Raw genomic sequence first — 24,002 nt, 5'->3', positions numbered from 1 at the left:
CTGAAGCTGAAGCTCCTATACTTAGACCACCTGATGTGAAGAGCCGATTCATTAGAAAAGACCCTGATGCTGGGAAAGATTGAATGCAGGAAGAGAAAGGGGCGACGGAGGATAAGATGGTTGGATGGCATCATCGACTTAGCGGGCATGAATTTGAGCAAACTCCAGGAGATAGTGAAGGACAGGGAAACCTGGTGTGCTGCAGTCCATGAGGTCGCTGACAGGACTCAGCAACTGAACAACAACCCTTAGTGGAAAAGATGAGGGAGTGCTCTGGGGCCTCTTTCATAAGAGCATTACTCATTTTCATGAGGCTTCACCCTCATGACCTAATCACCTCCCCACAGTCCCTCCTCCTAATACCATCACCTTGGGCATGAGGTTTGGACATTTGAATTGGTGGCGGGGAGGCAGGGAGGGATGGCGTGCAAACATTCAGTCCATGATAATCTGTATAGAAGGATGGTGGTGACTTGTTTTTGAATGTGCCAGCTGATGGATTCCAGGTTTCCTAAGAACCATTTGGTGCTATTAGTCACACTTTGCTGCTTTGAAATGAACCAGTTATTTCCTTATACCCAGAGTTGTGCGTTCCGGATGCCATGGCTGCAGGGCACAGGAGACAGTGGGCCCCAGGAGCCCCTCAGACTCTGCCGCAAATGATGGCCTCGGCCGATGTCACCTCCACCTGCTCCACCTGCTCCACCATGCCCGAGGGTGAGGCTGACATCAGTGGCTTAAATCATCAGCAAGAGGAGACAGAGGCCCCAGACACAGCTGTGTTCTCCCCAAATGCCAGTGCTCACTCTGACCTGATAGTTCTCACTTTTCAGCATAGTCCCTATAAGAACGAAAGAAAGAAAGTGAAGCTGCTCAGTCGTGTCTGACTCTTTGCAACCCCATGGACTGTAGCCTACCAGGGTCCTTTGTTCATGGGATTCTCCAGGCAAGTGTACTGGAGTGGGTTGCCATTTCCTTCTCCAGGGGATCTTCCCGACCCAGGAATTGAACCCGGGTCTCCCGCTTTGCGGACAGATGCTTTACCATCTAAGCCACCAGGGAAGCCCTATAGTCCCTATAGATTTGTATCCAATACTTGTCAAAAGACACTGATTTAGATTAGGTTTGTGGTTCAGATGGTAAAGAATCTGCCTGCAATGCAGGAGACCCAGGTCTGATCCCTGGGTCAGGAAGATACCCTGGAGAAGGAAATGGCAACCCACTCCAGTATTCTTGCCTGGAGAATCCCACAGACAGAGGAGCCTGGTGGGCTACAGTCCATGGGACTGCAAAGAGCCAGACATGACTGAGCAACCAACACTTCCACGTCCTACCTCTGCAGAGACTTGCCTACTAATTATTCTAGACAATTGACCACTGTAGCTGTGAGAATGTAAGGGAGGAAAGATCCAGGCTCCCACCTCCCTCTCAAGGAGGCTTCATTTGCTTTCCTGTGCTAGCCCAATAACTCCCTTGCAATGTCTTGGAGGGTCATTTTTTTTCATCAGTAATATCAGAATCGAAATATTAGCTATCCCACAAGGTTTAGAGAGTTAGTGCAAAGATACACATTAAATTGCTTTGTAAGCCAATGTGCTGTTTCAGTGTTGGGACTGTTTAGAATGTGATGGTATTTTCAACCTAATTTTTTTTGTTTACATCTGAGCTTCTGGCATAGTCTTTCCTCATCAGAGAGTCTCTGCAATACCTGGGTGTGATCTTACAAGTGGTGGAGATTTTTATTGCTTATTTCCTATGTTCTTGATAACGTGGGGCCATGTGTGCTAAGTCACTTCAGTGGTGTCTGACTCTTTGCCATCCTGTAGACTGTAGCCTGCCAGGCTCCTCTGTCTATGGGATTCTCTAGGCAAGAATACTGGAGTGGGTTGCCTTTCCTTCCTCTGGGGTATCTTCCTGACCCAGAAATCAAACTCGCTTACATCTCCTACATTGCAGGCTGGTTCTTTATCTCTAGCTGGGAATCCCATGTGGGGCTGAGGGAGAGCTGAAATTTATGTCCATAAGTTGAAGTCTGTAAGTGTATTACTGAAGTTAGTAACTAAAAGTGTGTGAATGGACCCATGTTTATACTCTTACAAAATATATCGTTAAATTTACAGAAAAGGGCTTGCAAACATAGTAAACATAATCCATCCTAAGCCAGTGAAACAATAAGAAGGGAAACTGAATTTAAAATAAATGATAGAATAGAAATGTCAACATACCAAAATAACCAGTTTGCAAAGCAAAAAATGACTCTCCTGCCCAATAGCTCTGTGACAGTCATATTGTCACTGAAGTTTTCTTAGCTTCTTTACTCATAAAATGAGGGGTGGGATTAGGTTATCGCCAAGGCTCTCACATTCTATGATTTTAAAAGCTCCGTTGAAGAAGCATTTTTATTGTCACTAATCCAGTCTCCTTTTCAGACGGCCGAGTGATTGAGATTGAAGGCGGTCCAGAAAACAGGAGACGGTGGCGGCGAGAAGCCCCGGGAACTTTACTGAGTGTTTTGGCAGCAGCACAGCTAACCAGCAGCTCACTTTCTGTCAACGATGCAGAATGTGGTATGTAGTTTACTTTTAAGTACATCCCCAGTCCCCTGTAGAATTTTGTCAGACGTGTAAATGCAGGATGGGGATAAGAATTGCCTGGAGAGAGAATTGAGAGGGTGTCAAAGCCTTTTCAGAAGCTGATTTACTTTGTCCAAGCCTGTTCCAGATGCATTAATGAAAGACTTGAACTTCTGAAAAAAGTGGAATCATTTTCTGTAACGGGATCGGCTGATGAGTGATGAAAATTAGGTAGGAAGGGCAGGTGGCTTTGTAGATGATGAGCTAGGGCTTAGCTCTACTTGACAGAGTCCATTTAATCTGACAGCTATTCAGCAGACTCAAATTACCATGCAGTGGGCAATAAAATACATCTTAATATAGTTATTTTGGCTTTGGGGATTTCTTTTTTTTTTTTGCCTCTAACTTTTAGCAAGCTTATGCTTGTGCTGGCTTCAGAAATTGTTGTTTTCTAAAGGTTGAGGGAATTTGCGTCACAGTGAGGATCTGGTGTGAACTGCCACGAGAAAAACCAACCGGGACAGGCAGGTGTCAAACAAAGAACACCTGCCCAGGCGGGGCTTTGGGGCTTCAGAGATGCGAGGCTGAGGGGGCAGGGGGGCCTGGGTACCAACCCAAGGGTGATGGAGGCTGATGAGTGTTTACAAAGTGAAAGAACAACAAGAAAGTATATAGAGAATAATGCAAGAGGCATAGCTGACTGTTTCTGAAGAATGAGTCTGCCAGTGTGTGAAGTGCAAGAAAAGGGGAATCTCTGTGAAAGATGAGTCTTAAAGAATGGACGGCATTTTACTGACGAAGGAACATTTCAGGTGGGGAGGACTTGCAGATCCACCCACCTGAGAGACTGAGAAAGACGGTATGACTAAAATCTAGGCACAGTAGAAGGGCCAGGGTCCTTGAGTAGATGGAGTCCTTCGATGTTATGACTTATCTCAGCTGCCACACTTAAAACTCAAGGCTTGGGTGGAGAGGGTGGGGAGAGAAAGAAAAACTGGTTCTCTGTCTTCGAGGCTTTCTTTCTAGTAACTTCTAATCACAGGCTGCAGTGTGATTGCTGGTCAGCTTCCTCCTCTTCTATCTTGGGATAAAGGCATTGTCTGTAAGAGGGGGCTGGAGGCTGGGGGGTTGGGAGGAAGCTTTGGGCTGGCCTGGATTAGACTGGAGGCCAAGGGCTGGGGTCCCAGACCAGGTAGGATGGAGGTGCCCTTCTTTCAGGACACTGATGGCAACATGCTGGTGGCTATGGTGTGTCTTCTTGCATTTGCTCCTGCGATTCTTTGAAAGAGTCATAGAAAACTCTTCATATGATCTTGCATGCCACATGAATTTATTCATGAACTTACTGTATTTTTGCATGGACGGCTTTACATTAGGCATACATGAGTAACTGATCCAACAAGTGGGACACAAGATAGGAACTTGCCTCTCAGGGTGGCGTTCAAAGCAAAGCATGGGTATTTTGTTTTGTAACCTGTTAAGGGAGCAGGCGCTCCCTCCCACTCCAACTGTGCTTTTTCTTTTAATGTTTATTTTTTTATTTGGCTGTACCAGGTCTTGATTTTGCCATGCAGGATCTTTAGTTGCAGCATGCAAGCTCTTAGTTGCAGCATGTGGGATTTAGTTCCCTGAGCAGGGATCAAACCTGGGCCCCCTGCACTGGGAGTGCAGAAGGCTTAGCCACTGGGCCACCAGGGAAGTCCCTGGCTGGACTTTTCATTGGTCTTTCAGCCTCTAACTCTGGTTGGCCTCACCTCATCTTTCCTATCCCAGTAGCAAGCTTGACTTCCTGTCTCTGGTCATCTTTCTTTAGCTATCCCTCTGCACTCCTGGGATTTCCCTGGTGACTTGGCAGTAAAGACTCCCCTGGTGGCTCAGACGGTAAAGCGTCTGCCTGCAATGCAGGAGACCTGGATTGGGAAGATCCCCTGGAGGAGGAAATGGCAACTCACTCCAGTTTTCTTGCCTGAAAAAATCCCATGGACAGGGGAGCCTGGTGGACTATGATTCATGCATGGGGTCACAAAGAGTCTAACACAACTGAGCGACTAAGCATGCACACGCACACTGCACCCCTGCCAGATAATATTGATACTAAAAAGGACCAAGTCTTTTCTCTGCTTTAAATCCTGCAAAAGATTCTCCCTCACCCTCTGGATAAAACCCAGATTCTGCAGACTCTAAGTGCCTTTAAGAGCAAATGGCCGCTCCCAACAAACGTCAGAGCGTCTGGCACGTCTCATCACCTGTTCTTCCTTCTGTTTAGAATGCAAGCCTTCTTCCCTTTGCCAAAGTAATCCTCCCTTAAGATTTCTCTCTGATGGAATTCCTGCTCACTTTTGTCTCGATGTTTTATCAGCAGTTACCCTTCCCTCCACACTTTTCCCTGTACAGCCAGACAGAGCTGGCAGAAGTGTCTGGAATATAGAAGATTCTTAATAAGTTAATAATTTGGATGAATGAGTTCAAGAGCCAGTAACTTGATTGACATGCTTCCCTTTAATCCAAAAATTTCTACTAAGCTTTCTGTAGCTCCTCAAATTTGTCTACTGCCTCTGACTTTTCTGTTAGCTACCTCTGACAGTTTCACGTTCATTCAGTGTCACACTGAAATTCGTGCACACTCAAATATTGGTTAAGTGCATGAAATACATTTCCTTATTATATTTATTGTGTAAATTCAGGCCATAGGAAGATGTAGTAGTGATTTTATTTGAATTTTTATTGATTGCTGTGAAAAACCTGGATCTCAGCTAAACTGCTGCTGTGTACCACTGACAGGCAACCACTGTTTTATTTTTTTTTAATATTTTAAAATCTTTTTTTTTTTTTTTTCTTTTGTCTGGCTGGGTTTTAGTTCCATCTTGCAGGATCTAGTTCCCTGACCAGGGATTGGATCCAGGTTCCCTCCATTGGGAGCACAGAGTCTTAACCACCAGACCACCAGGGAAGTCTTAGGTAACCACTGGTTTAAGTGCTTGAGAAAACATCAGGGCATGTCTCCTTTGTATTCATCTGAGATTGGGTTCCCTGCCTCGTATCCCACAAGACACTAATTCTCTGATCATAAAAATCAAGTTCACGTTAATTTTCTGTTTAAATATCTTTCTTCCTTGCTAGGCTATAGCTTCTGAGAGCTTTGTCTTGATCACCACCCCACTCCGACGCTCTATCCGTAGTGCCTGCTACCATGTCCAGAACTTAGTAGGTGACGCCGTCTCTGTGAATGAGAATACAGCCTTAGCATAGTTTTTACTATCACTTTATGTAAAGGCATGGGTTTGCCAGTGGCCATATGGCTGTCAAGTTGGATAAGGAAATTACAGCATTAAAAATTATTCTTGCGGTTCTGTAGACTCTTTGTGAAGACTGTCTGCATGTGTAAGTTCTAATAACTTTGATTATATGTGTAATAGACACAATTTATGAAGGCATTTAAGCATTCGTTGTCACACATTTAACTGGGATTCATATATCCTCTGTCATATCTTTAGCTTAAACATCCAGTTTCTTAAAAATAAACTCCTTTGATGCATCTTGTTCTAAATTCCATTTAAAAGTGAAAGATTATCAAGTACATGTTTAATTAGTCCTAATTTTATTTAATTTCTTTTTAATTGGAGGATAATTACTTTACAATGTTGTGTTGATTTCTGCCATACAACGACATAAATCATCCAAAAGGATACATATATCCCCTCCTTCTTGAACTTCCCTCCCACCCCCCAACCCATCCCACCCGTCTAGGTTGACCCACAGCACCAGGTTGAGCTCCCCATGTTATGCAGCAACTTCCCACTGGCTGTTTTACATCTGATAATGTATGTGTTTCAGTGATACTCTCCGTTGACCCCTCCCTCTCCTTCCCCCACCGGGACCACATGTCTGTTCTGTCTCCCTGTCCTCATTTTGAAAATTTAAAATAGTAAGACTGTATAAAGTCCTTTTAAATGAATCTTACTAGTAAAAGCTACACTGTTTTAAGGAGGACAAGTATTTTTTTTTAACATGTGCATAGTTAATTCAGGTCAGTAATCTTGTTTATAGTTTAGCCACTCCAAGGGAATCCTTGGTGGGAAGGTAACCTCTGCTTTTCTTGTGTCCATTTTCAGGCTACATAGTTGCCTTGGTAACATCATAGTGGCACATCCTGATAACAGCTGATTTACATTTCTGTAGTTAGCCTTTCACTCTTTCTTCTATCCTGTTAAACAAAAATAAGAGCCTCCTAAAACTGCCTTCTTGAGACAGGAAAGTAAAAATAAAACTATCAGATTCCCATACCAAGAAGAATACTCTGACTGTTTTAGTAGCCAGACTAACTCATAAATGAGATGTATGAATCTACTTCATTTATTTCATGCACTTTAGGAAGTGATACAAGCTATGATTTGGGATGAACTGTGTTCATTAAAAATAGGTAAATATTTAATTACAGTGTGGTGAAATTTCTACTTGTGAGTGTATACATGAGTTGTCATGTAACAGTTAACAAAAAAATCTCTGCTTTTAATTCCACCTTATATTTTCATTTTTATGAATATACAAGAGTGACATAAGGTTAAAAATGTGTGCTTATATAGTAGTAATATAGTGTTAGTTGCTCACTCACGTCCGACTTTTTGTTACCCCAAGGACTGTAGCCCGCCAGGCTCCTCTGTGCATGGGATTCTCCAGGCAAGAATACTGGAGTGAGTTGCCATTCTCTTCTCCAGATGTGTGCTTAGGACTAAAAGAGTTCTTATAGTAATTTATATTTATAAAATATAAATTTTAAGGGCTAAGAAAACATTGTGCCATTTTATTGGGAACGTTTTCTTTGTTATTAGTGTATAAAATAAATGTACCTTATAATCATTGAAATCTTAGAGCCGTTGAGGGGATGTTGCTTCCTGTAAAGAAATGAAATATTTTACTATCTTCAGTCTGATCTTTTACCCAAGAGGAACAGAAGTACACTTTAAATAACAACAATGAATTCACCCCCTCACCAAAAAAAAAGATAAAGTTGTGGGTATGTGCTTTGGGTTTTCCCTGCAGACATCAGTGATTTACTGTAACCATAAGCTGAATACTGTGTATAAAAACAGTGAAGGGTGGTCCAATAATGTTAGCAGGCTTCCCAGGTGGCGCTAGTGGTGAAAAATCTGCCTGCCCATGCAGGAGATGCAGTAGACAGGGGTTTGATCCCTGGGTCGGAGCGATCCCCTGGAGCAGGCAATGGCAACCCACTCCAGTATTCTTGCCTGGAAAATTCTGTGGGCAGAGGAGCTTGATGGGCTACAGTTCATGGGGCTGCAAAGAGTCGAGACATGACTGAGCACAAGTGATGTTAGCAAGTCTTACATTTTTACAAGATCTCCTTAAATTTTCTATACATTCAAAGCTTCTACCACGAAAGTGGGGTTAGTTTGTCTCTTCATCTCTGATCGTTATTCCTTTCACTTCCTTTTTCTTCTCTTGTGGTGTTGCCTGCTACTTTCAGTACAACGTGGAATAGTTGCTGTCCATTGTTATCTGTCTTATTCTCTGCTTTAATGGAATTATTCAAAGGTTTTACCATTGTGGCTGATGTTCAATACAGAACGCTAGGTGCATGCCCCTCATGAGGTGTATAGGCTGGGATGCTTTAATCTCTGTCATTTATTTAACAGTGGGACCACTGAAAGATGAGGGGAAGGTGGAAGTGGCCTCTGACATTGAAGTAGATGCAGAACAACCAGATCCAAGGTCTGATGACGATGATACGTAAGTAGATCATTCACAGAGGCCTACATGAAGCACGGAATATAGTAAAAATGGTAAAAAGTTAAAATGCTGCTGTCGAGGCATCAGAGATAGCCTCAAAGACCCAGCTAAGGAGACCAGTGTGTGCATGTGTGCGTGTGCGTGAGAGTTGCTGTCGTGTCCGATTCCTACCCTTTCAGAATGGGTGGGTCTCTGGGTAGTGGCTGTGAGAGCCTGGGCACTTTTTCAAAATCTCTTTGAGCCCAGCTTCTTTGTCAATTGATGATGATAATGTCTACCTCAAGTATTGTTATTAGATGAAACATAGTATATGTGAAGTGCCTTAGGGCAGTTACTGGCATAGGAAGGGCTCAATATATAGCAGACATTTCATTATCTTTTTTCTCTTCCTGCCTCTTCGTTTAAACATAAGAGTTTAATAGGTATTAATAAATATCGTAACGGTTATAGAACACAGGTCTGGCTTAACAAAATATTGATTCTCCCAACATTGGATGTTAATCATCCTAAGAAAAACCAGACTGATAAACAATTTATTAACCTGGGTGAAAAAGCAATTTTCATATTGCTCAGTTGGGGAGTGGGGCTTAGGAAGAGATACATTTTCACATGTCTTCATCAGTGTTTTGATACCACAAAGTATATTTTTACTGTTTATTATTTCAGAAATTTTGAAGAATCTGAAGATGAATTGAGAAATGAAGTAGTAGAATCTCTGGAAAAACTGGCTACTTTCAGTGAGGCAGAAAAAAGAGAAGAGGTTTCTAGTTCTTCTAAAGATGCTGGAAACTTAGAAAAAACAGAGGGGATAGGCATGCAGAAATATTCAGAATTAAATGAAGGTTTGGAGAGTATTTTTATTCCATCTGATGACAAAATTTGTGTTGGTGATGAAGATCAAGGAATATCAACCACCAGTCAAAATATTCAACTGTGACTGTTGAGCTTTTTTTTAAATGATGTTTGTGTGTGTTATAGTGTCTCTTTGGGAACAAGTCATAAATATTCATTTATTGTAAGGGTTTTCCAGTAATCCCAATGCTTTATTAGTTTTTCTCTCAATTTAGACAGTAGGACTAACTTTTGAATGTAGAAATTCCTATTTTTCCTTTAACATTCCTATTAAGAAATCTTTTGGATTATGTATGTGGTTGGCATAGTAACGTGACTCCCCCCCAACCCCAAGCACACCCAAAGATGTGAATATTTTACCTGGCAAAGGGGAATTCACACTGTAGGTGGAATTAAGATTCCTAACCAGCTGACCTTAAATAGGGAGGTTATCTTGGATTATTCAGGTGGGCTAAGTGTCAGCACAAGAGTCTCTGAAGGTGGAAGAGGAAGCAAACCAGAGAGGTGGCACCTGAGGGGATTCAGCTTGATACTGCTGGCTTTGAAGATGGAAGAAGGGGCTGCAAACCAAGGAATGTAGGCAGCCTCTCTCTAGACGCTGGAAAAGCTTTCACCCCAAAAGCCTGCCAAAGGAATGCAGCCCTGCCAACACCTTGATTTTAGCCTCATGAAATCCACTTTAGACTTCTGACTGACAGAACTGTAAGATAATACATTTTTGTTGTTTTTAACTAAGTTTGTGGTCATTTGTTGTTAGTGATGGAAAACTAATATACAGACTCATTCATTTAAAATAATAATCTGTTATTTTATAAAACCATGATTTTTGACATTTTTTAGGGTATGCTGAATATGCTTTTTTGAAGCTGATGTTGACACTGATGGAAGTAAGGTAACTGAGCAAGGAAAGAATCATTTTAGTGTCTCACTGAATTATTTTCTAATAGTTTCAAGTGTATAAACTTCTGGAAGGCAGGGACTGTATCTAGTCTTTATTTCTCATGATGGTCTTTTTTATATATAGTGGTTAGCCCAGTGCCAGAAATGTTTAACTGAAAAATGCTAATGCAATTTCTTATTAAGACTGTAAGCTCTTTGAGACAGGAACCTAGACTTCAACTTTTTTTTTGTATTAATTATAACAATCCCAGTGTTGAACATGTGTCTGGAGCTTAGTAGATACTCTGATTTATTGTATCTGCTGTTATGAAGGACAGAGTGGTTGTAGCTAAGTGATAGAATTCTGACTGCAATATCTGGTCTTTGATGAAAGTAAAACTAAAATGGCACATTGATACACTGCAAAACCAAGAAAACAAAGAAATTATTGATCACACTTGCATGTTTTCAGAATAAATTGTTAGAAAAATCAGGTGTCTCAGTAACTATGTATGTATCTATCAACTTGATCATTCTTTAAATGGTACCAAGAATATCAACCCTTAACTTCCCTTCTAAGTGTCTTGTAATAGTTATGTGTGATCCAAGTGCGCACACAGCACTAGACCACTGGAACGGATGCTTCTCTAAAGCCAAGGGCGGCCTTAATTAGGGCGGGGAAAGAGGATAAGAGTCCGCAAAGGACAGTGGAGACGAAGGGTAAATCATAGGGGCCTGATTTGACTCTGGAAATACGCACAGCCTCTGGTTGTGGTTTAATGGATGTAACTACAGTTGTTTTACAATGTTGTTAGTTTCTGCAGTACAGCAAAGTCTATCAGCTACACATATGCGTAAATCCACTCTTTTTAAGATTCTTTCCCCATGTAGGCCATTGTAGAGTACTGACTAAAGTTCCCTGTGCTATATGGTAGGTTATTAGTTATCTGTATTTTATATACAGTGGTGTGGAAAGTACCTTTTTCATTGTACCCACTGACAGACTTAGACACACTTTCACGTACTTATTCATGTCATAGTTCTGGAGTCTAGGGTCCATCAGTATAATTAAATACACAATATTCTGAAAGTGCTGATAATCACACTGGCCCCCATCTCGTCATTTTGTCTAGAATATGACTTTGGAAATTATCCTGGAAATTATTAAAGTGTATGAAGCTCTGCAGTATTTTACATGTCTGAAATATTCATTTAAAAAATCTATTAAATCTGACCATCTACTTTCCTTGTGGGTACATGAGACAAGATAGTTTTTGTTTTGCCTTTAAAAACTTTTTTTCTTTAAAAAATATTCTTGGCGCGGGTACTTGGAAATAGTAGTGGTGGTTTATTTGCTAAGTTGTGTCTGACTCTTGCAACCCCATGGACTGTAGCCTGCCAGGTTCCTCTCTGTCCATGAGATTCTCCAGCCAAGAATACTGGAGTGGGTTGCCATTTCAGCAGGTAATAAATAATTCACAACTGAGAGACTATGTGAGGGGTGGGAGACTATGTGAACTGGGAGACTATAATGGCACGATACTGGTTAAAGAAAGACAATAAAACCACTTCTTTTAATCGTATTTAGATACAAATAGAATTTGTAGTTATTAAATGTATATTATATTTAAGATACAACTAGATTACTATACAAAGAATATGTAAATATAGTTTATTATGCACAACTAGAAATAAAATGTGAATCACCAGTGCTGTGGGTTCAAAACAGCATGTTTGGACCATGAAAAGCAACATCTTATCAGAATCAAAACTCAGTTTCTCCACAGACAGTAGCTTTGCCATTCTTCATATCAGGTATTCAGAAACAAACATTTACTACTGCATTAGGAACACTGAAGGAGAACACGCTAACATATGCACATTGTATTTTTAGTGAAATGTTTGTGATAAATGAAAACCATTTTGAAGAAAGGAGTTTAAATAATATTTTGTGAAATTTCAGAATCCTTTCTTCCTTTACTACATCCTCTACTTTTGCTCTGTTCATTTTATCTTTAGTCCCATGATTTTCCTTGGGTGGATGGGTAGGCTGAGTGGGCAGTGGTCATGGATCTTATCTCAAAGAAGAATAATAAGAGAAGGAAAAGCACTGAGCTTTTTACATCCAGGTGATAATCCTGATTGTCATTAAATACCTCTGGGATACTGATGGAACTGAAGCTCTTTACCTTGTTCCTCTCTGTAAATTTGAAAATAAGAGAAACGAGACTAGGGCTCCTTCCAGCTCCAGTTTCCACCAGTTTTTCTTTTCTAAACTGAATAATCTCCAGCACAAGCGTACTCTGGTACGTCAACATCCCTGGACTCTGTTTTGGTGCTTTTTGGTCTGATGACAGAAGAGGGCCTGCAGACAAATCAACGATGTAACTGTAAGCAGATAATGAAGCTGGCTGACTCCATGAATGGACAAGAGGCGACTGGAAAGGAAAAGTTTACCTCTTTCATATGCCCCTGAGACGAAGATGTGTAAGACTATGAAGGTCAGTTCACTGCACTAGAAGGAACTGATTATGTGTGGAGCAAATGCTGAAAGTTGTAGCTCTCAATAACCATATCTGCACACACATATATTCATTTTTCCATGCTGGTTACCAGTTATTCAGGATAAAAGTCCTGTTAAATTATACTGACTCCTAGTTACTGGCTTAGTAACAAGAATTTACCTAGGGCCATAATGCACTGATAAAGATAGGAGTACAGAAGACATTTACCACATATTGTTACCTTTAATTAAAGTAACTTCATAATTTTTAAAGTACTTTCACATACCTTCCGTGTTTTGTTTTCATTACAATTATGAAAGGCAGTGAGGACAGCCAATACAGCTCCAGGTTACAGGGAAAGAAGTTGAGACTCAGAAAAATTAAGGAGCAGCTTTTGCATCAAAAGGTCAGACGTTTGTAGATGACGAAGCTGAGGTCAGGTCCAGCTACTCTTCCTGCTAGTCCGGTGCTCTATGCAAACTGCCACCTCGTCACCTTACAACGCATGATGCTGATTAGAGACCATGTGGATGGTTCCCCATTTACATCATCACCATCTGAAAAATAACTTATTGCGATGTTCTGACCTCTTAAATGACTTTAAAAAGTACTAATCAATTATCAGTCATCCATTTTTTTTCAACATTTCTGTTTTTTCTAAAAGGAAATTCTCTTTCCTAGTTTCTAAAGTAACCTGACAAATAGAATTTTTAAAATAATGAATTATACCAAAATTAAAATTGTTTCTTTTCTTTCAGAATTTGAGCCCAAACCCTAATCTAAAATTTTTACATTTACACTATATAAGGTTACCTTTCCCATTTAGGTAATTCTGCCTTTTTCCATTGAAATAAATACCTTAGCTATATGTACATACTGCTGAGGGCCTTGCTTATGGATAAGCAAGGGCCTTGCGTAAGCATCAATTCAGTTCAGTTCAGTTGCTCAGTCGTGTCCGACTCTTTGCGACCCCATGGACTGCAGCACGCCAAGCCTGTCCATCACCAACTCCCAGAGTTTTCTCAAACTCATGTCCATTGAGTCAGTGATGCCATCCAACCATCTCATCCTTTGTCTTCCCCTTTTCCTCCTGCATTCAATCTTTCCCAGCATCAGGGTCTTTTCAAAAGAGTCAGGATAAGACTAACTTTATCACAACAAGGAATGAATTTAGAAAAATACTAACATATGAAGGTATCCAACCATTTTATACAAAACATCTTTAATCTGTACAGGTGTGGCATTTTTGGAATAATCGTTCCACAGACGATAGGAATGTCTCTTCAAACTCCTGATCGGAGAATCTGCTTACAGACGCACGGGCACTGTTTCTGATTTGGAGCCTCTGTTCCGCAGACATAGAAAGAATATGAACCATAGTCTCAGCATAGGCCTCTTCACTTTCAGCTAGGAATCCAGTCCTCTCGCCGTGGTGAGGAACAACAATGTCAAGCTTCGGGCCCCCCGAATTGTGTGCGAGGACAATCGTGCCGGCTGCCATACACTCAACAATTCCTAAGGAACAGAAATCAAGTCTTTTAAGTCTCTGAATGTGCTTATAAGAACAAAGACGAGCAGAACCCTTTACAAATTTAAAAAGACTCGAGCAATTTAAGTAAATGCCTGTGTCTCTCCAAATTTACTCATTTAATTTCTCTGGTGCAAAATAAAATGTAAGTTTTTCAGTTTTCAAGGCTTCATAATAATGCTGCTTTGTTCTTTATTAAAACAGACAAGTAGTCGCAAGAATTGTCTTAAAAAAAAACTTGCAGATAATAAAACAAAGACTGGAGAATGTTATTAGCAAGATGGTAGATAATGGATATTAAAAGATAAAAGGTGTAAAAAAAGATTAAAAAAAAAAAAAAAAACCCAGTATGTTAACAGTTCAAATTACAGCACTAGGAGAAAAAAAGGAAGAAAGTAAGCCATCTTAGTGACACATTCTAAGTAAGGCTGGTGTTTATGTTACTGTTTGGATTTCTGGCAAATTTGAGAGAATTATGTGCCCAAAAGCAGCACTGAACTATATCAAAGTTTTGGTTAGTCTCTGCCAGTGATATAGCTGAGGATATAAATCTGGCCTGCCTTTCTTACCCATGTTTCTAGAAAGAACTAAGCCCTTCAGCAAATGATTTAGGTGACTGCTTTCTTACTTCTCCAAAGGAAGGTACAGAGCTGCTATCATCCTAAACACACGGGAGAAAAATGAAACCATCACAACTCTCTTCAACACTGGTGAAATCTCTACAGAACAGAATCTTCTGGTAATGCTTTGATTTGAACTCTTATTTGAAAAATATGAATTACACCATTCTCTGTTCAAGGCTGCGTACCATTCCTCTATACTTAGACAAAGTCTTAAGAGACTTTGACCTCATCAGTCTTACCCTCTCCAGAAACTTCCACTTCTCCCTCTCTACTGGCCCTTCCTATCAGCACTTAAGCTAGTTCAAACTCATAAAAGCAAAGCCCCTGTGAGTGCGTGCACACACACCCACCCTCTCTCCAAGTCACACGCCGTCCCCTGGCACTGTCTCTCCTTCCGTCTCTGTTTTGCAGATAGCTCTGGGCCAGCGTGGTCTGAGCTCACCAGCTCCGCCGGCTCACCAGTACTCGGGGCTCCCTCACCGCCCCCAGCCCTCTGCCCACTGCTCCACTGACACCACTCTCACCCAGGGCGCCCACCACATCTTCATCTCGCCCAGCATCTCAGCAGCACTGAAATCTTCGCTGTTCTCCTTCTCCCCTCAACCCTCTCCTCTCGTAGTTTCCACGACTGCTCTGCCTGGTGTTCCCCCTCTTCTCCTTCGCTAGCCGCTCTTCTGCCAACTTGTGACCTGTCGCTGTTACACTCCGGGCAGCCTCTGGCTCTCCAGACTCTCCCGTGCCATCCTGGCCACGGCCACAGGGCTGCGGTCACTCACTGGACAAGTCCTCACTCTGTTCCCAGGTCAGGCCCCTCCCCTTACTTCAGACTCACACGTGCTACAGCTGCTGGACATACACTCACACGTCCCACAGCCAATTCCCCTCCACGTGCGCGAGACTCAGCGCCTCACCGGCCTCTGCTCTTGGCTGCCTCTCGGGGTGAAAGTCTCCACCCTTAACACGGTCGTCCAAACCCAACACCTGAGGCCATTCCAATAGAGCATCAAATAATAAAAGAACCACCAGAATCAATAGAAGAATCAAAAAAGTGACTGGGAAAAGCCCACCTGGGGACAGAGGTTCTCAGCTCCTGGGGCACAACAGAACCACCCGAGAGGCTTTACCGCATCTCCGCCTGTGCCCACCCAGGGATCCTGATGTGGCCCCTGGGTGGGGGGCTAGGATGAGGCCCAGGGATCTAAACCAGCACACAGACGGGGTGCAGTGTGGAGAGAAATGTGGGAGTTAAGAGCGCTGTGGGCGCTGTCTGGATTAGAATCTGCCCTCTTCTATTACTGTGGGACTGGGCAAGTTCTAAACTCTCTGTGTCGTTGATAAGATGGAAGTGACCATAATATCTATAAAGTCCTAGAGAGGATTAAATCAGATAATACTTGTAAAGACCTTGAAAGTAACCACCATACAGTGAGTGGTCAAAAAATATGATCATTGGTTAAATGTTTTGTGTTAGGTTGCTCAGTCATGTCTGACTCTTTGTGACCCCATGGACTGTAGCCCGCCAGGCTCCTCTGTCCAAGGAATTCTCCAGGCAAGAATACTGGAGTGGGTTGCCATGCCCTTCTCCAGATCTTTCTGACCCAGGGATCAAACCCAGGTCTCCCGCCCTGGGGGCAGATTCTTTAACGTCTGAGCCAGGAGGGTATATGTTTTACAGGGTCTCAAATGAGGAACATGCACTTGGTGGACTCTGGGAAGAGACAGGGGACTGGATGAAATCAGAGTACAATTATTTTTTCAAAACCACCGAAAATGTGTTATCTCATCTCACCACCACAAATTGTTTACAGCACAAACTCACCAATCCCAAAATGCTCGTTCCACATGGTATGCAGACCAATTGTTGCTTCAGACAAGTAATTCTTTAACTCATCAAACGGAATGTTTATTTTAAATTCCACGTCTTCTTGAACTCCGAGGTCCTCAGCAAGCCTTCTCAGTTGGTTTACCCTGAGTTCATCATCTTGGTTACGACAACCTCCGATGAGCACAAGTTTAAGTGGAGGAAGAGATTCACTCTCCTTCTTATTCAACAATTTAGCAAAGGCTCTGATCTGCAAAGGATGGTTCTTTTCAGGCCTGAACTGGCCAACTGAAACCAGTAAGTGTTCCGAGGTTGCCTTCTCCTCATGTAAGGGAAGATCCAAGAATGTCTGTACATCACAAGGTGGATAAACAATATTAGTGCAGTTCCCAACCTTCCACAGTGAGAGAATATGGTTCAGTGTCCAAGAAGAATTGACCATGACGATGTCACTGCAAGAACCAACAAGCCCATACATAAAAGCAAATAAATAGTAGTAGATGAGCTTTACTTTGCTGAGAAAAGGATTCCTGGTAATGAAGGCTGCGTTGTTAAATCCCACATTCTGATTCTTCACGACGGAGAGCATGTCCGTGCTGATGGTGGGGTAATGAACGTAGCTTCCAACTCGGCAACCACCTAGATACTTAAACAGAGGAAGTGTGAAAGCGTAGCCCATTGAATCAATGTAAACATCAGGAACACACTGCATCAGAGCTTCCCAGCCCAGGAAAATGGATCCCAGACTTTGGCCCAGCAGTGTGAAATGAGGATAGAGTGAATCTTCCACAAGGTAGCGCTTCCTTAAGAAAACAAACTTCACTGGGCGAGTTAACCTGATGTTAAATCTTCTGAAAGCACCTTCCAGTATTTGTTGGCCACTGACGTCGGCATCGCCAGTATAAACAACATGAAGTGCTTCTGGATACCTAAAATAAGGTAAGAATTTCAGTAGTTTAGGTGAAAACAAGCAAAGCATTGTAGATCATTTTTCTCATGATCATAAACAAGCTTATTTTCAGACTAAAAAAAAATGTTTTCCACTGATTTTAAGACTCCACTCTACCTGGGTCTTTCACTGCCCTACAACTAAAACGTTAGTCGTCCAAAGGAAACTTCTAGTTCTTTGCTATTCCCTCTACTAAGGGTTTTGCATATAGCAGACATCAACAAAATAGCTGATTTATAAATGAGGCATTTTCATTCTTAAGAAATGTTCAAAAATGTTATTTTGAGAACTTTCTCAGTATTAAAATGATGATTTAGCCTGTGCTCAGTCACGTTCAACTCTTTGCAACCCCAAGGACTATAGCCTGCCAGGCTCCCTGTCCATGAAATTTTCCAAGCAAGAATACTGGAGTGGGTTGCCATTTCCTTGTCCAGGGGATCTTCCTGAACCAGGAATCGAACCCACATCTCCTGCATCTCCTGCACTGTCAAGAGGATTCTTTACCACTGAGCCGGTAATAGAATATTAATAAAATATTCATAAACAAGAGTTAACATTCACAAAAGGTAGTTAACATTCACTAAAAGTATCTTTGAGGAGGGCATGGCAACCCACTCCAGTATTCTTGCCTGGAGCACCCCCAGTGACAGAGGAGCCTACAGTCCATGAGGTTGCACAGTCAGACATGACCGAGCGACTGAGCACAGCACAGCACACAGGTACCTTCAGACAGGATCATAAATGCTAAAGCATTACTCAGGGATTTTTTTTGTCCTATCATCTCTTTATTTATTTTTAACTTTTTATTTTGTACTTCGGTATAGCTAATTAACAATGTTGTGACAGTTTCACGTGAACAGTGAAGGGACTCAGCCATACAAACACATGTATCCATTCTCCCCCAAACTCCGCTCCCATCCAGGCTGCCACGTAACATTTACTCAGGGTTTTAATCTGAGAAATGCACAAAGGTTTTAAAAGCTGGGCCTTGAGCCTGCATCACAATTATATATAATGAAAATATGGAAAAACACCTTCTTGTGATTTTAACACTTTGGCCGCACTCTGGTTGTATTTACAATTATTCTCTGAGTCATACAGAGAATGGGGAGACTGAATGAAAATCCAGTGTCCTGGATCTCGCGTTGAGTCAGGAAAGATTTGTAGGAACTAACTAAGGAGAAACAGGTTGTTTCAGGAAAAAAAGGAACACTAGATGAAAAGACAAGGAATCTTAAAAAGGTATGTGCCCCGAGTTCAGTAGGCTAGAGCAAAGTATGTGTTAGAGGGGTGAGGAGAGATGAGAGACAAAAAGTGGCAAGAGAAAGATGCAAAAGCATCTTCCATGTCGTACTCATTATTTGGATTTTTGTTTGTTTGCTTGTTAGTGAGCTGGAGGAGTAACAGGGGTTGCGGGTGAATATGAGTACAAATCTCCTGACACCTGACCACTGCTCTCACAAGTTCAGTAATCCAGAGACAAGGCTAATGCACACTGCCCTGAGAAAGAAAGAAGAGCAGGGGCTAGAGCAGGGCAGGCTTCAAGGAGGTGGGGTTAATATAGGATTTAAGAAAGTTCTCCGCATTTAGCGAGTTATGGGAGATGGCAGAGGACACACAGAAACGGTGGCTAGAAGCCAAGATGGGGCTTAGAATAGAGAAACAGAAAGCTGAGGGCATTACTCATGAGGACTTTGAAACTGAATGAAGGGTGTGTGCCAGGAAGTAGGGTCACCATGGAGAGATAACAGTCTTCCTTATATGATAAAACAATAATGGAACCTGTGTTTTGCTATGCTGTTTCGTGTGGGACTGGAGTGGGGAGAAGGAAGCCTAAAACATTAAAAGATGTGTAAAACCAAATTCTTTCTATTAAATAACATGGTACCTTACTTAAGACTGGTAATGATATCCAACTGGTAATGATATGAAAATCAGAATCAAATAGATGCTTTCATAGAGAATATTTGCTGTGTATCACCACTGACTAAAAGTATTCAAAGTATTAAAACACTCCATAGTATTTGGTCTATTTCTGTTTATTATTCAATCTCCTCCACATACCAGTTGATATATGTCTCCACAAGGTGATCAGTTATCCCCACTAAATTATGCCATAAAAGGGCAGATACTGTTTCTTTATCATATCAATGGTAAAGATAAAATTCAATGGGATATTAAAAAAAATTTATTTATTCATTTATTTTTGGTTCCACTGGGTCTTACTTGCTGCACACGGGCTTTCTCCAGCTGTGGCTAGTGGGGGCGCTATTCGTCCTTGCGGTGCATGGGCTTCTTACAGCAGCGGCTTCTCTTGTTGCAGAACACAGGCTGCAGGCATGCGGGCTTCAGTACTTGCGGCGTGGGGGCTCTGGAGCACTGGCTCGGTAAGTTGCGGCACACAGGGCTCGGTTGCTCCACAGCATGTGAGAACCTCCCAGACCATGGGTTGAACCCGTGATCCCTGCACTGGCAGGCAGATTCTCAACCTCTAGACCACCAGGGAAGCCCTTCAATAGGATCTTATAAGATAGGTCGGCATATGAAAGAAGTGGTTCCTTGCTAAAGAATAGTTTTAAAAAGGAGTCCCTGGCTAGGAATAAGGTATTAGAAAAGACACATTCTGGGTAAGGATTTTTTAAAAACAGTAATAATATACCAAATTAGCTGAGGAAGATGCATACCTACTTTTTCTGTAGAGCCCTTAAGGCACACCATAACACTCTTTCTCCTCCTCCGCCAGCATTGCAGTATGGATGGAAAAATGCAATCACCGTTTGATTTTTTCCAGTTTTGCTAGATGATGCTGACTTTTTCTTTCTCTGTACCAGCAGTCGGAAACGCCAAAGGACAATAAGTAAACACACACACAAAGTTCCAAATACGAATAGCCCGGGCAAAAGTAATGAATAAAAAAACCTGAAACGAGAGGGGAATGGTGAAAATGGATATCATGTCATTAAAAAATGGTACTGATGAACCTATTTGCAGGGCAGCAATAGAGACAAAAACATAGAGAAAAGACCTGTGGACACAGTACGGGAAGGAGAGGGTGGGACAAGTTGAGAGTGGCAGTGAAACATATACGTTACCTATGTAAAATAGCCAGCCAGTGGGAATTTGCTGTATGATGCAGGGAGCTCAACCTGGTGCTCTGTGACAACCTAGGGGGTGCGATGGGGTGGGAAGTGGAAGGGAGGTTCAAGCGGGAGGGGACATATGTATACAGATGGCTGATTCATGTATGGCAGAAACCAATACAACATTGTAAAGCAACTATCCTTCAATTAAAAATAAATAAATAAAAATAATAATAGTAAAAAATGACAGGCTACAAATTGAAGTCTAGTTTCACATAACTGTTTTATATATTAGTAGCAAAGAAAGAAAATTTTATTGCTTGTGAGTCTAACAAAATACTCAGCTATTAAAATTCTACAAATTTTACAAAATATCTAATGTCAAAAGTGCAAGTCCTCTTTAATTCCACAGCATGCTGGCAAGTCAATGTACTTTTTCTTTTTAATCAGCAGTAAACATCAATGTTGATCCACCTTTCTCCTAATTCAGTATATGTATTATGTATTAAAGGATTAAAATAAATTTAATCATTAATCTAAATAAGATATGACTGGGAATGGCATCTGACCCCAAGATGACAACATGTAATCCAAAGAAATATGTCTTCCAAATGGTGAATATTCCACAGTTCAAAGTTTGGTGAGATACTAAATCATTTATCTTCTCTCACTTCACCTCAAGTAGAACAATTTTTGAGGGAAGAGGAAACTTAGATGTCTCCAATTCTATTCTGAGTTCTATGTCTGATCTGGTTACATGACCCTGAAACCACTGCTTCCCTAAATGTTTCTGAACCTGTTACTTATTTTTTTGTTTTGTTTTGTTTTCTTAGCTGCCACGCAGCTTGGGGGATCTCTGAACACTTCCAGAAAGTGGAAGTGCGGAGTCCTGACCACTGGACTGCCAGGGAAGTCCCAGTCACTTGTTTTCTTTGAAGCAAGAGTCAATTCCTTCATTTTCCAGAAAATACCTACTAAATACCGAGTCAAAGGAATCATGGTTTGTCTGTCAGTTGTTCTTCCAAATAAGAACTGTGTCCTCTAAAAAGTATGTCTACTTCACCTTGCAATGCAGACAGTCATACAAGAGGTTTTCCTTAAGACAACTATTTTACTCCGGTATGGAGTATGTGTTCAATCCATTTTGTCATACAGAATAGTAGAAAGATATGTACTCAAGAGTTTAGATTTAACAAAATTAATAATTTTTACTGCTTCCTCAAGGACATTTTAAAGAAAAACTGGCTTTATCAAGTGCATGGAGGTGAAAAACACAATGACTACTAGTACAGTTTGAGAACACTGCCTTGATTTGTGCTAAGTAGTGGTTTTATCCACCAAGACTTTTGCACTATCAGTGCAAATGTCAACAAAACGAAAACTGTGTCCTCTAAACATTATATCTTAACATTATATAAAAATAATTTTTACTTAGAGGAGTCGCTGAAAGGGTCTTAGGGACTCTAAGGTGCCTACGAACCACAATGAACCACAATTTAAGAACCACTGCTGGGAAGAAATGGACAAAAGTTTGACAGAAGTGGTAAGACTAGCCACTTAACGTTTGGAATATATCAGTTCATGAAAGCAATATTATCTTAAACAGTTAGCTTTCCTTTCCTAGGATAAGACAAGAAGCGGTTTAATTTAAAATGTTGCTGACTCACAGAATCCAAAGATTTCCATGACATTTTCTTCAAATGACTTAAATGGGAAAATAAATGTGATAGAATTTTCAAACTGAACTATTCAACTTACAACCAGAAAAAAATCATATTAATCACTAAAGCTAACCCAGTTCTTGTTTTCAATCTGTTAGTTTCAAAGATACACATACAGCTTCTATTAAGAAATTTATCAAACATCCTACCGTACCTGTACATCAAAACTACCCACGTAGAATTTGTTTAAATGTAACTAAAATGTGTCATTAAATATTTATTCATATTTAAGCACAAGACCTTAAAAAGGTAAGTGTAATCAACAGTGAGTCATTCCATTCAGCAAAATTTTTATTTAGTCATTATCATGTGCAAAGCAGGGAGTTAAGGATATTTCAAACAGCAGAGAAGAATATGAAGGCTCTGAAAGTAGACTTTCTTGTCGGAATGTTTTAAATAATCATTACAGAATTTGAAGTAGGGGGGACAAAAGTGAAAAAGAAATAATACCTGAATTCTGGAGAGAATACATATACACTGCTATTCAGGATGCTATCATATTAATGATAAATTTTCAACCTGAACAAAAATACATAGGCGTTAAAAGAGCTGTGTAGGTAGAATACACTAAGTCTTCTGTTTTATTAGTGTAAGTCAACACACACAAAATACAGTAGTATTACAACAACAAACGTGGGAAAAGGGTCTGGGAGTTTTTCACCAAATTAGTTATCAATAGTTTATCTCTGGATTGTAGCATTTCTGAAGACTTATTTTTTGCACATCTATTTCCTATTTTCTACCAAAAAAAAAACCCCCACAATGTATTATCTATGCAATAAAGACAAAAAGGTAGCTTCCCTGGTGGCTCAGACGGTAAAGAATCCGCCTGCAATGCGGGAAACCTGGGTTGGATCCCTGTGTTGGGAAGATCCCCTGGAGGAGGGCATGGCAACCCACTCCAGTATTCTTGCCCGGAGGATCCCCAAGGACAGAGGAGGCCGGCGGGCTCGCAGAAAGTCGGTCACGACTGAGCAACTAAGCAGAGCACACAGGAAATATCTTATATAACTACATTTACATCAACCAGAAAAGAAATCAAAGGAAAATCAAGACGAGGACGCAACAGAAACTTGACATTAAAATGACATACATTAACAATGATAGTTTCGATGAGTGAAAGAGGGCAAACTAAGATAACAGAAGATCCGGTTTCTTCTTCACCAAAAAGAGCATGATAGAATGGAGAATGAATTCGTGGCTCAATCATAAAGGAAAATGAGGAACGAATATGAATAATTTTTAACAGGCTAATTGGAGTGAACACAAGAGAAAGAAAAAGCTAAACCAAAGAGGAAAAGCGAGCTCTGAGAGAGCAGTGAGGCAGTGAAAATAAACGCGGTAAACCGGGTCTTCAACTCAACTTTCTCGTCTATCCACAAGACCCCAAAGGGAAAGCTCACTGGCCTTGAGAAAACAGCTTAAATTCATGACAAAGAAAGCCCCTGCCCGCACACATTAGTCGCATTGGGCAGACAAGTAGCACTGCAGTATAGAAAACGCCTGCGAGCCCACACCACCCGCTCCTCACCTCAATAACTCGCACAAGAACCAACCCCTTTCAGCAGCCGCCATCTTCCGCCGACCCTCGAACTCAGGAAGCGCTTCGTCGTTCCTCTTCTCTATTGGCTCCTGAGGAACCTTGCGGCACTCCCCCCGCCCACACGGGGTCGACTGTGCACCTCAATTGGCTGCCTGTAGTAGCTTCCCACGGCCCTCCAGC

At 41.3% G+C, this 24,002-nt stretch overlaps 2 protein-coding genes across 5 annotated transcripts in view; one reads left to right on the top strand and one right to left on the bottom strand.

Moving 5' to 3' along the window:
* Positions 1 to 9,753, top strand: part of NEK5 (NIMA related kinase 5) — a 60,656-nt gene extending 50,903 nt beyond the window's left edge. The window contains exons 19-23 of one of the 2 annotated variants that reach the window (XM_043891747.1): positions 583 to 717; positions 2,430 to 2,567; positions 3,462 to 3,485; positions 8,228 to 8,321; positions 8,988 to 9,753. In XM_043891747.1, coding sequence (XP_043747682.1) covers positions 583 to 717; positions 2,430 to 2,567; positions 3,462 to 3,485; positions 8,228 to 8,321; positions 8,988 to 9,258 — 662 coding nt within the window. In that variant the 3' untranslated portion in view covers positions 9,259 to 9,753. The remainder of the gene's footprint in view (positions 1 to 582; positions 718 to 2,429; positions 2,568 to 3,461; positions 3,486 to 8,227; positions 8,322 to 8,987) is intronic. The other variant, XM_043891746.1, reaches the window with a different exon arrangement.
* A 1,957-nt stretch (positions 9,754 to 11,710) lies between these two features.
* ALG11 (ALG11 alpha-1,2-mannosyltransferase) lies at positions 11,711 to 23,952 on the bottom strand. Of its 3 annotated transcripts, XM_043891748.1 has the most exons (4): positions 23,811 to 23,952; positions 20,167 to 20,397; positions 16,527 to 17,458; positions 11,711 to 14,071 (listed from the first exon to the last, which is right to left on the bottom strand). In XM_043891748.1, the coding sequence occupies exons 1-4, from the start codon at positions 23,852 to 23,854 to the stop codon at positions 13,779 to 13,781; spliced, it is 1,500 nt and encodes a 499-aa protein (XP_043747683.1). In that variant the 5' UTR covers positions 23,855 to 23,952; the 3' UTR covers positions 11,711 to 13,778. The 3 variants fall into 3 exon arrangements, with proteins under 3 accessions (XP_043747683.1, XP_043747685.1, XP_043747684.1); XM_043891750.1 differs by lacking the exon at positions 23,811 to 23,952 and having other exon boundaries at positions 16,527 to 17,175; positions 20,167 to 20,299; XM_043891749.1 differs by lacking the exon at positions 23,811 to 23,952 and having other exon boundaries at positions 20,163 to 20,296.
* Positions 23,953 to 24,002: the final 50 nt, after the last annotated feature.

Source organism: Cervus elaphus, chromosome 30 (assembly GCF_910594005.1).
Source record: "Cervus elaphus chromosome 30, mCerEla1.1, whole genome shotgun sequence".
NCBI lineage: Eukaryota > Metazoa > Chordata > Mammalia > Artiodactyla > Cervidae > Cervus > Cervus elaphus.
Note: the sequence above shows the minus strand (reverse complement) of the source record. Positions and strands in the feature narration are given on the sequence as shown.

Bases quoted from the DNA above. Each gene is read 5' to 3' on its own strand.
- ALG11 (XM_043891748.1), bottom strand. From the start codon at position 23,854: ATGGCGGCTGCTGAAAGGGGTTGGTTCTTGTGCGAGTTATTGAG. The intron at 20,398-23,810 runs GTGAGGAGCGGG...CTCTCGTTTCAG, and splicing joins TTCTTGTGCGAGTTATTGAG to GTTTTTTTATTCATTACTTT. The intron at 14,072-16,526 runs GTGAGTTTGTGC...TCTGTTCCTTAG, and splicing joins GAACGAGCATTTTGGGATTG to GAATTGTTGAGTGTATGGCA.